We start from the raw sequence: 18,677 nt of genomic DNA, 5'->3' as shown, positions 1-18,677 counted from the left end.
GCCTCGAGCAGGCCCCAGTAACGTCTCTTTCATCCTAACCTGAGATTACATTCAAGGCTCTTTAGGAGAATGAGACCCATCATTGTTACTGGTATTTGGCATATTTGGTACGCCACGGGGAGTTTGCCAGACTCTGCCCTGTGGGCAGGCTACATTCGATAGCCTGCAAGTTTGTCCAAAGTAGGAATGAGATATAGGGTCCCCTATATATTGAAAATGTCACTCAATTATGAGAGAGACTAACATCCCAGTTTGGGTCAAAAGAAGCGAAGAGTGACCCAGAAAAAAAGACTGAAACATTACAGAATATGAAAATTAATAGGGAATTTGGAAATGAAAGAGTCAGCTTCTAAACGCCAATGAAAATGGGAGTGCTCCAAAGTGTAGAAGAGGGTAGAGCATCTATTCCATCACATTAACCTTTTAAATCAGCCAGAGGAATGACCCTCATGACTTTAGTAGCATCCATCCTTTATAGATAGCAAGTTCAACGAGAAATAGATTTGAGCAATAGTGCAGTGGGGAGGGTATTTGCTTTGCATGTGGCTGACTGATGTTTGATCTCCAGCACTCCCAAGCCCACCAGGAGTGATTCCTGAGCATGGAGCCAGTAACAACACCCGATGTGACAGGAAATAAATGCTTCCATCTCTACCTACTTCAGTTCCAAATTTCTTTCCTTTTAGGCTGCAGAGCAATGCCACAAGCATTTATTTGTTTCTCCTTCCATCCAAGCATCTCCCAGGCCAAAGTCAGGCCCAAGATCTTGGCCAAACTTTCTGTGGGGTCCCAGTGCATGTATCACTAGAATTTCAGAGACTTAAGCCGCTCACCACAAACCTTGCAGGCACAGGCAACTTGCCCCTAGGCTCTCCTCATGACCTGTGAGCTAGGAGTCAAAACGACGGATGTCTCCTACACTGAGACATTGCAAGCACTCATGCACCAGTGATCCCTGGAGGATGGCCTTCCGTGCTCTTACCTTCTCCTTCAGGCTCTCCTGAGCACTTGACAGCACATTCACAAAGCTTTCTAGAGAGCTCAGGAACTCCTGCTGAATGCTGGATGCTTCCTGAAGACCCCCAAGCTCGCCCCAGCCGTGGCTCGAGGCCCTGAGAGCAGGAAGGAAGATGTCTGACAGCAAACTTCTCACACTGTTGAGCAGGCCGCCATCGGCCGTGTCCAACATGTTAAAGCTCACATCCTGGAAATAGATGAATAAAGCTTTCCTGGGGACAATGCCCTTGACTGCAACTCAACTGCTATATTACTTCTGAGTATCATTGCTAACCCAGTATCTCCCGGGGGTGGGGGGAGGGAAATGAAAATTAACCAAATGGAAAAGCAAAGGCAGTTTATTCTGAGTTAATGATACAGCAATGGAGTTGGCCACCATCACTGGCGTTTCCATAGACCCCAATGCAGGCGGAAGATGAAGAGCTTCATTGTAGAAACCAAGGAAGGCTGGATGGTGGCTGGAGCAATAGTACATAGGTAGGGCATTTGTCTTGCACGCAGCCAACCCAGGTTCAATCCCCAGCATCCCACATGGTCCCCCAAGTACCACCAAGAGTAATTTCTGAGCACTGTGAATGTGATCCAAAAACAAAACAAAAAAAAAGTTCTGTTGGGCTGGAGTGATATATAGTAGGTAGGATGCTGGTCCTGCCCGTGGCTGACCAGGAAGGGGGCCCTTCCAGGAGTGATCTCTGAGCATGGAGCCAAGAGCAGTCCCGAGCACGACTGAAAGTATCTCAAAAACAACCGAAAAAGCACATGTACCAATGAAGCCTGTTGCCCTGGTAGGAGGCTGTTGGACTGAGGAATCTGAGGGAGGATCAGCTAGAATCAAGGGGTCTTGGGTGTGTGGTAAGAAGGTCAACAATAGCATTCTCTGGTTGGTGCTGAGTTGGAAACAGTGGAGGTGAATTAGAGAAGCTGTCAGTCATCAATCAAGTCTTGGCCATTTCAGCCAACCCTTACAGGAGTTACCGTTTAACTTCCTGGATAGTGTTTTGCAAGTTTGGCATTGTAGGCTGGTTACCTGGACTAGTTATTATAGATAAGGGGTTAGTTTCCTGGGCAGGTAGATGAGATTGTGGGTCAAAGTTTTACCCAGCTATATGGTCTGGCCGTTGCTCACTTTTATATTCGGTCTTTTTTACTCCAATAAATTATTTTGACACCGAGTTTCAGATAAGCTCTATATTTTCCTAAACTTCTATCCAAATGCAACCATGAAGTAAACATAATGTTCATCAGTTTATAGCTCAAAGCAAGTAACAGACCCAATAAAAACAGAGGAAACATAGATATATTTTACTTTGTACCAAAAAAATCCACTTTTTCAAATCATATTTTAAACATATGAAATGTTCCATTAATAAAATACATGTGGAGATGTCTTTCAAAAGGAAAGACCTACTGTGACATCAATGACACTACTGATATATTAATTTTTGTGAATAAATTAAGTCTTAGGCCCTCAGATCATAAAGAAATGCCCTCTTTGTTGTTTACTGGCAGTGTTTTTAAAAGACTTCCTGGAGTTAGGGGTTGCGGTTGTGCAAGTGGTGGTTGTGAATCTGGTAATTTGGGGTGAAGGATCACACGGCCCTTACCCGGTGGATGTTCTCAGGGGTGATGGCTTTGGAAGTGTCAGTCCTGATGAAGAACACACATATCCCAGTCAGAGCGACATCTTTTCCCTCTGTCACGAACACCTTAGGTTTCTTGATCTTTCCCGAAAGAAGACTGACTCCTCCTGCAGCTCCTGCAGCGCTGAGTTGTCCTACAAGTATAAAAATGAATTTCACAAATGCTATTAACAGTGCAGGGGGTCACCACTTGTTAACAAACAAACAAGGTTTCTGGTTAAATCCTGGCTTCTTCAGGCTTTGCTGGGCGGGCGAGATACTCTAGGTAGCTTGCTGGGCTCTCTGAGAGGGGCAGAGGAATAGAACCCGGCTTGGCCAGGCTGGCCGCGTGTGAGGCAAACGCCCTACCGCTGTGCTATCGCTCCAGCCCAGAGAATTTATGAAGTATTTAAAATAAATTTTTTAAAAATCCTGGCTTGATAACTAATCTGTGTGCCTTGGATGGACACTCTCTAGACTGACCGCTAAAGGTATCTAAAAGAAGCCCACAGCAAGCATTATTCTCAGTGGGGAAAAAGTGAAAGATTTCCCTCTAAGATCAGGCACAAGGTAAGGGTGTCCACTGTCGCTATTTTTATTCAATATAGTACCGAAATTACTTGCCATAGCAGTTAGGCAAGAAAAAGATATCAAGGGCATCCATATAGGAAAGGGAGAAATCAAGCTATCACTATTTGCAGATAAAATGATACTATACTTAGAAAACCCTAGATACTCTACAAAAAAAAAAAAACTTCCTAGAAACAATAGGTTTATATAGTAAAGTGGCAGATTACAAAATCCATAACCAAAAGTCCATGGCTTTCCTATATACAAATAATGAAAGAGAGCTTAAAAAAAAAAAACTATCCCCTCGGGCTGGAGCAATAGCACAGCGGGTAGGGCATTTGCCTTGCACGCGGCCGACCCGGGTTCCATTCCCAGCATCCCATATGGTCCCCCAGCACCGCCAGGAGTAGTTCCTGAGTGCAGAGCCAGGAGTAACCCCTGTGCATTGCCGGGTCTGACCCAAAAGTTAAAAAAAACAACTATCCTCTTCACAATTGTGCCTCAAAAAATCAAGTACCTCAGAATCAGCTTAACTAAAGAGGTGAAGAAAACCTCTGTACTACAAAAAAGAAAGAAAGAAAGAAATAGGAAGGAAGGAAGGAAGGAAGGAAGGAAGGAAGGAAGGAAAAAAACTACAAAACACTACTTAAAGAAATAAAAGAGGACACAATAAAATGGAGACACAGCACCCGATCAAGAATTGGGAGGATTAACATTGCCAAAATGGCAATACTCCCCAAAGCATTATACAGATTCAATGTGGTACCTATAAGTATACCCATGACATTTTTCAAAGAAATAAATAAAGCACTACTGAAATTCATGGTCCAGAAAAAATAAACCCCTACGAACAGCTAAAGCAATCCTTGGGAAAAAAATAAAATGGGAGGTATCACCTCTCCCAACTTCAAACCATACTGCAAAGCAGCAGTAATTAAATCAGAACAGTATTAGGATAAAGACAGAGCTGCAGACCAATGGAATATATTTGAATATCCTGACACACACCCTCAAATAGATGATCACTTAATCTTTGATAAAGGAGCAAGAAACGTGAAGTGGAGCAAGGAAACTTTCTTCAACAAATGGTGCTGGGAAAACTAGGCAACTACTTGCCAAAAATAATAATAATAATAATAATAATAATGAGCTCAGACCTCGCTCTAATGCCAGGCACAAAAGTCAAATCAAAATGGATTAAAGAGCTCAACATCAGACATGAATCCATAAAGGACATGGAGGAAAATATAGGCAGAATCCTTCATCATACTGAAGCTAAAGGCATCTTTAAGGATGCAACACCAATGCCCAAGCAAGTGGGAGAAAAGATACACAAACTGGACTACATTAAACTAAGAAGCTTCTGCACCTCAAAAGAAATAATGACCAAGATACAAAGACAGACCACAGAATGGGAAAAATTATTTACCCAATACCCATCAGATAATGGGTTAATCTTCAAGATATGCAAGGCACTGGTAGAATTTTACAAGAAAAACATCTAACCCCACAAAAAAAATGGGAAGAAGAAATAAACAGAAACTTCTTAAAAGAACAAATACATATGGCCAAAAGGTACATGGAAAAATGCTCCACATAACTAATCATCGGGGAGATGCAAATCAAAACAACAATGAGATATCATCTTACACCATAGAGACTGGTGCAGATCAAAAAGATCAAGAACAAGAACAACCAGTGCTGGGGAGAAAGGGACTCATTCATTGTTGGTCAGGAGGAATGTTGGCTGGTCCAGCCTGGTTGGAAAACAATATGGTCATGTTTCAAAAAACTAGAAAATGAGCTTCCTTATAACCCAATAAAGCTACTTCTGAGAATATACCTAAGGGGCAAAAACAAAATATAAGTGCCATCTTCACGTCTATGTTCATTGCAACACTATTCACAATAGCCAGATTCTGGAAACAATCCAAGTGCCTGGGAACAGATGACTGGTTAAAGAAACTATGGTACATCTACACAATGGAATACTATGCAGCTGTTAGGAAAAATTAAGTCATGAAATTTGCTTATAAATGGATGGACATGGAGAGTATCATGCTGAGTATCTTCTGAAATGAGTCAGAAGGAGAGGTACAGATACAGAATGACTGCAATCATTTGTGGAACATAGAAACACAGAGTATGAGACTAATACCCAAAGACAGTAGAAACAAGGAGCAGGAGAATTGGTCCACAGTTGGAAGCCTCGGGGAATGCTGGGTTAGAAGGCAACTGTGATAGAAAAGGGATCACTATAACAATGATAGTTGGAAAGGATCACTCTGAATAAGAACTGCATTCTGAAATATGTAGGTAAGGGACCAGACATGATAGTCTCTCGGTATCTGTATTGCAAATCATAATTCCTAAAAGGAGGGAAGGAGGGAGAGACAGAAAGAGACAGAGAGGCAGAGAAAGAGAGAGACAGAAGAAAAGAGCCTGTCATAAAGGCAGGCTGGCAAGGGGGTTGGGGGGGGTAGCAGGAGGGATATTGGGGACATTGGTGGTGGAAAATGTACACTGATGGAAGAATGGGTAATGGAACATAGTATAATTGAAACCCAAACATGAATAGTTCTATAATTGTATATCTCACAGTGATTCAATAAAAAAATTAATTAGCAAAATAAATTAGTAAATTAGTAAATAATCTTTACTAATTATTAAAATGGAGTGATAGCACAGCGGTAGGGCATTTGCCTTGCATGCAGCCAACATGGCTGACCCGAGTTCGATTCCTCTGCCCCTCTCGGAGAGCCCGAGAGTATCTCGCCCACATGGCAGAGCCTGGCAAGCTACCCGTGACGTATTGGATATGCCAAACACAGTAACAACAGTCTCAAAATGGAGATGTTATTGGACCCGCTCGAGCAAATCAATGAACAACGGGAGGACAGTGACAGTGACAGTGACAGTAAAATTAATAAATGTAAAAGAATCTGATGGACCCCAGAACATCAGCATCATTACAAACTGTTGCTCCAGGTGAAAACAGGAGTGGGAGGAGATGGAATAAGAAAGTACTTACAAGGGACCAGAGCAATGGTCCAATGGGTATGACCCTTGCCTTTCACATGGCCCACCCAGATTCTTTCTTCAGTACCACATATGGTCCCCTAGGCCCACTAGGAGTGATCTTTGAGCACAGAGCCAGAAGTAAGCCCTGAAATCACTGGGGTTTGCCAATAAATAAACAAATAAACAGAAAGTACTTCCCAGAGGGGCTGGGAAGATAGTACCGGATTCCTGGCACCGTGTGTCCCATAACTGTACACAGCCAATGGGACAAGATCGAGGTCAGGATTGGAGATACCAGTTTTAACGCTCCAGCTGTCCCTCATCTGCAGAGTCAGCAGGGCTGGGTGGCCCTTCAGTGTCCTGCAGGGTCAGGTCAGGTGGACATACTCAGACTACCCATGAGTATCACTGGATCTAGGGTCAAGCTTCCATCTGCCACATGTTCCAACCATGTGACCTTAACCTTCCTGTGACTCAGCTTTCTCTGAAAACCGGGAATAATGATTCTAGATACTAATATCTGGAGTGCTTAGGAGGATCAAGCCCCTCTCCCACTGCAAAGGTGACCTTCAGGATCACTGCTAGGAGCTGTGGCAGAGGGAAGGAAGATGGAGGGTCAAAGCTAGCGATGATTTTCCCTTTAGATCAGCTACTTTTTTTTTTGCTTTCTGGTCACACCCAGCCATGCACAGGGGTTACTCCTGGCTCTGCACTCAGGAATTACTCCTGGTGGTACTAAGGGGACCATATGGGATGCTGAGAATCGAACCCTGAGGTCGGTGGCATGCAAGACAAATGCTCTACCCACTGTGCTGTCGTTCCAGCCTCTAGATCAGCTACTTTAGATACACTGGGCATTTTTGCTCTCTGAACTGACCCCATGATTGTGATCTAGAAGCAGCCACAAGAATTTTTCTCATCTGAGAATACCCAGAAAAAAAGCCTGGAACTTAATCCAAGTTCAGAAAAAGAGTTACTCCCATTGGAAAGGTCTAAAGGAGAAGTAGAAAGCAGAAATAAACTTGCAGTGATGCTTAAATGACTGGAACTTTCTGGTTCACCCTGACATTTATACACAAAGGCAATGTCATCCTGGGCAGAGATCACCACTGAACTTAACCTTTCATCTCAACTTCTGTTTCATAATTCCAGAACACAGTGGACATTTCCTATATTATTTAGATTTTTCCAAAGTTTAATGAATTTTGTGATCATAAAATATCAGATGACTAATTTAGGGGAAATACTATCATTTAGAGCAGGCACACATGATTTCTCCATTTTTAAACAAACAATCACTTCACTTATCACTTAATCACTTAATCCCCGTTATTCATCGATTTATTCGAGCGGGTGCCAGTAACGTCTCCATTCATCCCGGTTGCGTGCTAGCGTAGCCCAATGGTATCTGTTCATTCTAGGAACATGCAGAGCCTCAAACCGATCATTTAGGGTCTTGACGAAGAAGTCTGACCATCTTATAGGTGGGCGTCCACGTGATCTTTTGATGTCCCGTGGAATCCAATCAGTAATGGCTCTAGTCCAGCGGTTGTCTGTAAACCTCATTACGTGTCCAGCCCATCTGATTTTTGATGTCTTGGCAAATGAGACAGCGTCCCTGATTCTTGAGTGTTGACGAAGATCAGAACTCCGGATTCTATCTCTCATTTGAGTGAATCGTGATATTCCAAGCATAGTTCTTTCGATTCCTCTTTGAGAGACCCGAATAGCGTTCTCATCCTGTTTTCGTAGGGTCCAGGTCTCTGAGGCATATGTTAATGCAGGAAGAATAGTGGAATCAAAGAGATGTGCTCGTAGCTGGAGGTTCTTTGTCCTTTTAGTTATTTCTTCAATGCTCTTGAAGGCATTCCAAGCCGCTCTCTTCCTCCTGCGTAACTCAGGTGCCAGGTCATTCATCATGTTGATTTCTCGACCTAGGTATATATAACTGTTGCATTCGGAGATGGTGGTTCCGTTGAGAGCGAATGGAGCATCAGGAACAAGGCTGTTTCTCATAAACATTGTCTTCGTAAGATTCAGCTGTAGTCCGACCTTTCCACATTCACGGTCAAAGTCGTTCAGCATTTGTGCCGCTTGGCTGATGTTTGGTGTTATTAGAACGATGTCATCAGCAAAGCGGAGGTGGTGTAGTTGCCAACCATCTATCTTCACTCCCATGTTTTCCCATTCCAGTCATCGCATGATGTTCTCGAGGGTGGCACTGAAGAGTTTTGGTGAAATGGTATCACCCTGCCGAACCCCTCTCTTGATATGGATGATTACTTCTTTGTAGAATGGTGAGATCTTGGTAGTGAATCCGCAATAGAGCTCACGAAGGATCCTGATGTATTGAGTTTGTACGCCCTGATTGGCTAGGGCTTCCATGACCGCTTCCGTCTCAACAGAATCAAAGGCCTTCTTTAAATCAATGAACGTTAGACAGAGCGGCATCTTGAACTCCTGAGATACCTCAATGAGCTTGGTTATTGTGTGGATATGGTCGATGGTACTGAATCCTTTTCGGAATCCAGCTTGTTCACATGGTTGTCCTTCATCTAGTGTTCTGCTAATCCTATTCAGGATGACTCGAGTGAATAGTTTGTAGATGACAGACAATAGGCAGATTGGGCGATAGTTGCCAATGTCGTGGATGTCTCCTTTCTTGTATAGTAGTACAGTCCTGCTGGTTTTCCATTGGGATGGAACCTTGCATTCACACAGGTAGCGTGTGAAGAGTCGAGCCAATATATTGATGAGTACTGATGGTAAGTTCTTCAGGTGTTCTTGTCTGGGCCAGGGGCTCTTTGTTTCTTTACCGACGAGATGGCATGTTGGATTTCGGAAGGGAGAACATTGGGAACGACATATCCATCATGTGGTATGTGGTATGTGGGCAAGTGGATGTGGCTATTAAAGAGATCTGAGTAGAAGTCATGGATAATCTTCTCCATTGCCCTTCTGGAAGATGTGATAGATCCATCATGATGTCGGAGGGCAGTCATCTTGGTTTTGTAGTTGGTGAAGGACAGGCGGGCATTACGAATGTTTTTCCCAGCTTCTGCTGCATCTACCAGTACTGCTGCTCTCCTGTTTTTGAGGTCATCCTTGATGGCTTCTCTGCACTGTTTTGCCAGTTCGGATGTTCGCTTGTGGTTGCCTGAGGCATGTGCCAAGCCATGTTGGCGAATAAGTTCAAGAGTGTTCGAAGAAAGACGGTTTTTTGTGGTTATCTCTCTCTTGGTATTCCTTGCACAATCGTGGAGGTGCTGAATCATTCGATCGTATTCCTCATCAATGTTGTCAATGATGGCATCTTCCCATGTTGCCGCAATAGAGCCAAAGAGCTCCCAGTTGGTGGTTGTTCTGGGAGTCCTCTTCTTAAACCCTGCATTCTTTTCTCCTCGTTCTGTGAGGTAGAATTTTGCACGAAGAAGACGGTGGTCTGATCCCGTTTGGAATTTTGGGACAACAGCAACATCGGTTAGGCAAAACCGCCGATTGAATATGATGTGGTCTATTTCATTGTGGAACCGTCCATCGGGAGACTCCCATGTCCAACGTTTAGATTCAGCCTTTTGGAATTGTGAGTTACCATGGAAGGTTTTGGTTGACATGATGAACTCAGACAGTCTGTTACCCTGTTCGTTCCATTCCAGGCCATGGGTTCCGATGTGGAGTTCATCGACTGATCTTCTTGGTCCTATCTTGGCATTAAAATCACCAACAATGATCTTGTAGAAGGTGTGATCTTCTTTATAGAACTTCTCCAGCTCCATGTAGAATTTCTCAGTTTCTCTTTCACCATAACTAGATGTTGGTGCATAGACAACAAAGATAGAAACTGCTGGTAGTGAGCCACATTTATTCAAGTGTAATCGTCCGATTTGGGTTGTTGGGCATTCGAATGAATCAATGCTCGTGACTAAGTTTGTGTTGACAAGGATACCGACACCACCGACGCCTCTTTTATCACATGTTCCAAGGAACAGTTCTTCTCCAGTGTCGAAAACAGCATGATGGGATTGATGTCTTCTCGTTTCGGTCAGACCAATGATGTCATACTTGATCTTTCGCGCTTGTACCATAAGGTCTTCAATGGATGCAGCAGATGCCAGCGTACGAGCATTAAAAGTACAGACAATCATTTTTGTTTTTCTGCATTTTGGCAGCCTATGTCTGCTTTGGTGTTTTATCAGCCTCTCCTTCCATATCCTTCTCGACTCTGCATATTCAGGGTTAGGGAAATGAGATCCATTTATTACTGGATTTGGCATATCAATTTGGTCTATTTGGCATAGACCACGGATAGCTTGCCAGGCTCTGCCGTGTGGGTTGGATATTTAAGGTACCCTGAAAACTTAGAGAAAAGTAAATAAATAGTCGCGCAGCCGCGAATGCAGCCGCGTGCTCCCGGAAGCTTACTGTGATAATCTCTGGATCCTGGCCGTTGTTGGGGTTACACGGCAGTTGGAGGGTGTAACTGTCTAGCTACTGACAGGTCCAGTCCCAAACCGTGCAGGCTTGGAGATCTCAGCCCCGGGTCCCACACACCTGGGTTCCTCTGCCAGTTCTGTTATGTCTGAGGCTTATCCAAGTGTGTGGAGAGTGGCCCCAGTAAGGCCTTGGTTGGGGCCTGCAGGTCTTCAGCTGTTGGGCCCTGGCGAGGATAGTCAGACACAGGGTAGGAGACTCTGCCTTGTGCTCTCCCGGGAGCTTGTGATAATCTCTGGATCCTGGCCGTTGTTGGGGTTACACGGCAGTTGGAGGGTGTAACTGTCTAGCTACTGACAGGTCCAGTCCCAAACCGTGCAGGCTTGGAGATCTCAGCCCCGGGTCCCACACACCTGGGTTCCTCTGCCAGTTCTGTTATGTCTGAGGCTTATCCAAGTGTGTGGTGAGTGGCCCCAGTAAGGCTTTGGTTGGGGCCTGGAGGTCTTCAGCTGTTGGGCCCTGGCGAGGATAGTCAGACACAGGGTAGGAGACTCTGCCTTGTGCTCTCCCGGGAGCTTGTTGTGATAAACAAACAAACAAACAAACAAAAAAAGCACAGTCGTCCTATATGCCAAAAAGCAATGACTATTTCTTCAGAAAAGTTAGGAAAAGATACATACGGTATCTTAATATAATTATTTTTATGTCCCTAGCTTGGCTTTGAAATTCTACTAAGCCATGGAAAGGCAGGATAGGATATACCAGCTGAATCCACAGGAAGATCTGTAAGTTTTTCTCAAGTGAAAATTACTATGGTTGTCTTTCAACATGACTCTTCTGAATCAGAGTCAGTAGAAAATAAACATAATGTGATATTTAACTGGGAAACTTGTGTGAGACATACTGGCAATCATTTTTGTGTTTAAAAGAAACTGTTCCTCTATAGAGCAGAAACATGCCGGTAAGAAGGTCTAGGATAAAACTTCACAGAATGTACCAGCATGGAAGGAAAGTAAGTCCCAGGAAATGAACAACTTGGTCACCTGTCCCTTCTAGCACAGCCTGAGAGGATGTCACATCCTACCTGTTTCTGCAACCTCCTCATCCTGATAGTAAAACATGAGGTGACGAATTCCTCCAACAGCAAAAAGCTGATCGACTCTTTCGATCTGGTGGAAAGAAAAGGCAAAGAGATGAATTGGTTCTGAATTAGAAACCACTTTGACATCTGCAGTTACATCAAACCATACACAAAGGATCATATTTTTTTCCCCAAAAGAAACACCATGGAAAATGAATGTCTCACCAGAGGAAAGATGCAGTTCAAAGCAGTAATTCAATTAATCTCAAAAATATTTGCTACATATGCACACTCAAAAGAGATTAGCCCTCCACTCTTGCTAATTTCCTAAAGTGTTGAGCTGCTGAAGACAGATAGAAATAAATGAGTGTTTCATTTGCACTCAATTACAGACCAGAAAACAAACCTTTCAACGCCCAGTCAAACACACTAGAGATAATTAATAGCATATTACAATAATTTTTTTAAAAAGGCAAGAAGCACCAAAACAATAGGACACATTTGACTATGAAAGACCCCTTTCAATTGCCACCTTGGAACTTCAGGTCCCCCAGGAGACTGAGACTTAGGGAGGGATCTGTCACCTGAGACATGGGCTGATTTTTGCAGTAACCCAGTTTTTTATTCCAATGAGAATACAAGAATAAAAGCCATGGCTTCTATCAAAAAGAAAATAACAAATTTTGGCAAGGATGTGGGAAAACCGGAAGTTCTGGGCACTGCTGGAGAGAATATAAAAGGGCGCAGTGGCTGTGGCAAACAGTACAGCGCTCCTCAAAGGCCAACAGTCGAAGCATTGCACCTCTGCAACCATCTACCCAAGTTGGAAGGGCACTGCAGTCTTGCCTCATTCTATGGCTCCATTTTTTGGAGGACTAATATTGTCTACATGCGTGAATTCTGAACACTAAATGGCATAACAAATGAAAATCCTTTGGAACAGGGACAGACATCTGGTAAATATTTAATAATCATTAGCTTCTAACGAGGTCTTCTTTTACTCCACCTGGCAAGCAAACAAAAGAAAAGGAAGAGGGCCAGTAGGAGGCTACAGTCAGCTCACACAGGCTTGTCACAACTGTCCCCAGCTTAGCATAAAGTGACATCATGGTGAGAGACTGGCCCATCAGCAGGGCAGGTATTTCATGGTTTACACATCAGAAATGAGCCATGGGCAAGCTCATGTCTCCTTCTATGTGCTTACTCATAGTTGGTTGGTAAACATTCACAGCTGGAGCAGGAGCAGGAACATCCCTGCAGGCTGACCCACATTTGATTCCCATCTCCCCATATGAGCCCCAACCCCATCTTGAGTGACTGGGAGTGCAGAGACAGGAGGAAGCCCTGAGTAACACTGGGTGATGCATGCCCCAAGCCCAAAACAAACAAACAAAAATAAAACATTCACAAGCATCCTATTGAGAAGTATCAACAGTGACGCACCTATCAGCCAAGAGGGTGATTATAAATGACTAAGTCGGGGGTCGGGGGTGGGATCACGTGAGTCCTGCAATGCCTTCTTCACTATACCAGAAAATGATATTTTCAAATATCTGGGCCAGCTCATCGAGCCAATTACGGCATGCACTCTGACTGGACATCATAACTTTGAGTAGAAAAATGGGAATCAAGATGAGGAAAAAAATAATTACTCATGGTGCTCCACTAATAAAAAAATTTTTTAAATGACCATTTTAACTAAAAAAAAATTAAAATCCAACTGTCCACCCAAGGGAAATCCAGGCACCGATGCTGCAATGTACCATCCCAGATAAGAGCAGGATGGATTGTATCAGACCAATCAGCAGCTGCAAAGGCAGTTCTTTCTCCAAACTGGGTTTCCAAAATGGCTTCTGAGCAGAGCTTCAGTAGAGGAAGAGATCAAGGATCTCAAAGGAAAATTACAAATACTCCATTTGGCATAAAGAGCTACAGCGCCCTAATTTGTCCTGCTAATACCCTCCAAAGTTCATGTAACAGGGACACCCTTCTTCAAAGCACAGCACGGGATCCGATTACCCACCATTCAAGCCACTCAAAGGGAAAAAAAAATGCCTCGCACCTGGTTCCCCTCGAGAATGGCATCCTCCACGTCCTTTTTGCTCAGGTCCACACAGGATGCTACTACAGAAAATAAGTAGTCATGTCTGCCATCCAATCGTGCCCGCCGGGCCTCCTTCTCTTCCTTCAGTCTTTGCTACAAAATAAATAAATAAATAAAATTTAAAAAGGAACATCAGTATTAGTGGCAACTGCTATTTTCCAATGGAGCTGTCCAGACTGTAATAGCTTCTCAAATCTCAAATCTTTGACGGCTTCTCAAATCTCAGGTATTCAGCCAGCCCACAGCTTCATGGGATGCCCGTTTATATATGACATCTTCTATTTTTAGAAATCATTTGATTTCTCTTCTGAAAATAAGATGCTCTCACTTTTTGGAAATTACATCAGACAGACCAGCCAAAACAAGAAATTAAGAACGCCTGCCATGCAGAAATTATTAGTGTGAACATTTTGGTCTACATCCTTACAGACTTATTCCTATGCCTCTATCAGTATCCGGCAGAGGTATAAGAAAAGAGATTCCCATTTCTTAAGTCATTAAAATGATATTCTTCTATATGCCCTACACTACCTCTGATGTTTATTGCTTATCTGTGGGTTCCTATAAGTTTGAACCATTAGTATAAATGATTTCCTTAGAAAGCAAATGAGAATGAAAAGAAACTGAGAATGAAAAGGTAAGAAGACAACTAAAGGGGCAGGATACAGGCTGAGAATGAGTGGGCAGAGGAAGAGTAAGGGAATCCGGAGACAGTATCAGCAGTCATTGGTGGAGAGTGCTCAGTACCACTCTATAAACGCCAGTTGGCTCACTAAGAGATACTCAGTGTTGACAAGATGATGGTATCCTCTCACCCCTACCTCCCACCCCCACCCCCACATACACAGCTCTCATACAACTGCAGTGTGGTTGTCCACCTAACTGACCAACAGATGGACTCTCTATCCCCTCTTGAATTTAGCTGGTTCTGTGACCAGTTTTCACCAATAGGATTTGGGCAGGAGTGAGATTGTAAAACATCCCGGCCTAATCCTTCAGAGATCTAAAGCTTCTGCTTTTATACTGGAAATGCTCCCTCAAGCCCTGTCACCATGCTGTGAGAAATCACCTGGAGAGAACAAATGGAGAATAGTCCAGATATTTCTCTCATGAGCCCCAGACAACCTTCTAACTGGAATTCCAGCACTATCTTCCCGCCCTATTCCAGCTACAGAGCTCACAGAGGGTAACCACCCATCCAAGACCACTGGAAGCAGAAGAACAGACCAGCTGAGTTCAGTCATTACAGGCTGGAGAGCTAATATCATTGGTGCTCTGTTAAGCTGGTAAAGGTTGATGTGCTTTGTTACAGCGCAGGAAGTCATATTTTTATGACAATAATTTTATTGATTGGACAAGCAAAAAGTATGCATACTTGAAGAAAAGATTATTAGAAAAGATAAAAATATAATGCTTATTAACCAGTCTTTCTATAGTTGCTGGTACAGAAGTATGATACTGGTAGACAGAGAAAAGGTAGAGTCAAATTATTATTTTATGGCAATACTACCGAAAGCATTGTATAAATTCAATGCAATCCCTATAAGGATACCCATGACATTCTTCAAAGAAATGGAGCTAAAACTCCTGAAATTTATATGGAACAATAAGCCCCCACGAATAGCTAAAGCAATTCTTGGGGAAAAGAAAATGGGAGGAATCAACCTCCCTAACTTCAAACTTTACTACAAAGCAGTATTAATCAAAACAGCATGGTACTGGAACAAAGGCAGAACTGCAGACCAATGGAACAGAGTTGAATACACTGACATCTCCCCTCAATCATATGATCATCTAATCTTTGATAAAGGTGCAAGAAATGTGAAGTGGAGTAAGGAAAGCCTCTTTAACAAATGGTGCTGGCAAAACTGGACGGCTACATGCAAGAAAATGGGCTCGGATCTCTCCCTAACACCATGTACAAAAGTAAGATCAAAATGGATTAAAGACCTCAACATCAGACCAGAAACCACAAGGTACATTGAAGACAAAGTTGGCAAAACCCTCCGTGACATTGAGGCTAATGGTATTTTCAAAGATGACACGCCACTGGCCGAGCAAGTGAAAACAGAGATAGATAAATGGGACTATCTTAAACTAAGAAGCTTCTGCACCTCCAAAGAAACAGTGACCAAAATACAAAGACAGTCTACAGAATGGGAAAGGATATTCACAAATGAACATCTGACAAGGGGTTGATATCAAGGATATACAAAGTACTGGTTGAACTCCACAAGAAGAAAACATCCAACCCCATCAAAAAATGGGGCAATGAAATGAACAGAAACTTTCTCAAAGAAGAAATCCGAATGGCAAAAAGGCACATGAGAAAATGCTCTACATCATTAATCATCAGGGAGATGCAGATCAAAACCACAATGAGATACCATCTCACACCTCAGAGACTGGCCCGCATTCAAAAGAACAAAAGCAACTGATGCTGGCGGGGATGTGGTGAGAAAAGGACACTCCTTTACTGTTGGTGGGAATGTCGACTGGTTCAGCCCTTCTGGAAAACAGTATGGACGATTCTCAAAAAATTAGAAATTGAGCTCCCATTTGACCCAGCAATACCACTCCTGGGAATATATCCCAGAGAGGCAAAAATGTGTAGCCGAAGTGACATCTGCACTTGTTTGTTCATTGCAGCACTCTTTACAGTAGCCAGAACCTGTAAGAAACCTGAATGCCCAAGAACAGATGACTGGTTAAAGAAACTTTGGTACATCTACACAATGGAGTACTATGTAGCTGTTATAAAGATGAAGTCATGAAATTTACATACAAGTGGTACAATATGGAAAGTATCATGCTAAGCGAAATGAGTCAGAAAGAGAGGGATAGACATAGAAAGATTGCATTCATCTGGGGGATATAAAATAACAAAATATGAGATTAATACCCAAGAATAGCTGAGATCAACACCAGGAGGATTACTCCATAGGTTAGAGGCCAGCCGGGTATTCTAGGGGAAAGGGCAGTTCAGATAGAGAAGGGAGCACCAAATGGAGGGTGTTTGGAGGATCCTCCCAGGAGGGGAGATGCATGTTGAAAGTAGACTATGGACTGAACATGTTTGCCACTCAATGCCTCTTTTGCTGACCACAACACCCAAAAGGAGAGAGAACAAAAGGGAATGCCCTGCCACAGAGACGGGGGGGATGGGGGGATGGGGGTGGGAGGGATATTATCCATGGTGGTGGAAAATGGGCACTGGTGGAGGGATGGGTATCTGATCATTGTATAATTGAAACCAAAGCACAAAAAATTGTAAATCTACAACTTTAAAAAAAATAAAATAAAATAAAGGGGAAAAAAAAAAGAAAAAAAAAAAGAAAAGTCACTTCTTGATTCAATAAATAAATAAATTATTAAAAAAAAAAAAAAAAGAAAAGTCACTTCTAGACCCATGGACTTTTCATTCATTTTTCCTTACCAGAAAATATTGCTTGCGAGAAGGTGGGTGGGGATAAAATTTTTTAAGTGATCAATCTACTTTTTTTGCCATTTCTTGAAAAAGAGACTAACACCAGTCTTATCATAGAGTACACATTCCATAAACAGCAAAGAAAACTGAAATGAAATCTTTTTTCAAATGTCCCTAAATCCAGAAGATGCTCTGTTATTCTGACTGCTTCCTACCTTGTTGGAAGGGAGGAATAATTTTTTTCTTAATGTTATCTCTGACTTTATACTAAATGTCTTCAGCAGGCTGAGAAGACAGATAAAGAGAGACAGGAATCCAGCAACAAAACAAAGAAATGCAAATGAAAGAAAGAAAATTGAGAACCAAAAAGAGAAAGAAAATACCCAAAAAAGAATAAATCAATTTTGAAAGGATAACCAGAAAAATTAGGCTGTAAATCAACTAAAGGTTTCCAAGGAATTTGGAAACTTAAATAAGATTCTGCCATGGCAACACACTACTTCATGACCCAACTTTAAAGAATTCAAGGGGGAAAATGTATATTACAGTGGAGGAAATGAGAGAGCACCCCTAAATAGAATACAAATTACTTTGTTCTCACTTATATATCACAAAGGCAAAAAAAATTTCCCTCCAAATTGCATGAATACAAAGAAAATTATCAGTGCATTTTTTAAGGCAAATATTTTCCAAACTGTATTTAAAAGCATGTTTGGCTTTCCTTTTTCTTTACGCAGACCAATCATTCTGTCTGCTGATCATAACTAATAAGTACACTGCAGTACCGTGCAGACAAAAGGCACAATACACAGCAGTCTCCACTTCCACTTTCTTAAATTAAGGAGATTCGTGACCACGGAAAGTCAATAATGGCTAACAAATATTTAGCATTCAGATCAGCACAGTGTCGGGAGGTAACCCTGGCTGCTAGGAAACCGGCAACAAGGAGACAGACTCATGCTGGCCTGTCTTCTTGGCCTCAGAAAGGCCCAGACACTTGGCCAATGGGGACAGAGGTAAAGGAAGAGAGATGCGAACAATGAAATTTTTTTGAGTCATTAAAAGTGCTTTGCATTGAGTACCTGTAGCTCTCCCTCACAGTCTCTGGACACCCCCAACCCCCACCCTCGAATCCCCATCTCTCTGTGTTATCAGTTCAGAAGCCAAGGATTTCCATGCATCTCAGAATCCAAGTCTGTATTTTCATCTGGATGTGACTCTTTCACTGCTTCTCCCCCTCCCTCCCTCCCTCCCTCCCTCTCTCTTCTTCTCTCCCTCTCTCTGTCTCTCTCCCTCTCTCACCCTCTCTCTCTCTGTCTCTCTGTCTCTCTCTCAGTTTCTCTCTCAGTGTCTCTCTCAGTCTCTCTCTGTGTGTGCGTGTGTGTGTGTGTGTGTGTGTGTGTGTGT

General features: G+C 42.8%; 1 protein-coding gene across 1 annotated transcript in view; it reads right to left on the bottom strand.

The window, feature by feature from the left end:
• Positions 1 to 18,677, bottom strand: part of DNAH5 (dynein axonemal heavy chain 5) — a 321,369-nt gene that overhangs the window by 248,042 nt on the left and 54,650 nt on the right. The window contains exons 2-6 of the mRNA XM_056109071.1: positions 18,410 to 18,451; positions 13,802 to 13,929; positions 11,743 to 11,827; positions 2,622 to 2,791; positions 983 to 1,204 (exon numbers count right to left, since the gene is read on the bottom strand). Of these exons, the coding sequence (XP_055965046.1) occupies positions 983 to 1,204; positions 2,622 to 2,791; positions 11,743 to 11,827; positions 13,802 to 13,929; positions 18,410 to 18,451 (647 nt within the window). The remainder of the gene's footprint in view (positions 1 to 982; positions 1,205 to 2,621; positions 2,792 to 11,742; positions 11,828 to 13,801; positions 13,930 to 18,409; positions 18,452 to 18,677) is intronic.

The sequence above is a fragment of the Sorex fumeus genome, unplaced genomic scaffold (genome assembly GCF_029834395.1).
Source record: "Sorex fumeus unplaced genomic scaffold, SorFum_2.1 ptg000264l, whole genome shotgun sequence".
Lineage (NCBI taxonomy): Eukaryota > Metazoa > Chordata > Mammalia > Eulipotyphla > Soricidae > Sorex > Sorex fumeus.
Note: the sequence above shows the minus strand (reverse complement) of the source record. Positions and strands in the feature narration are given on the sequence as shown.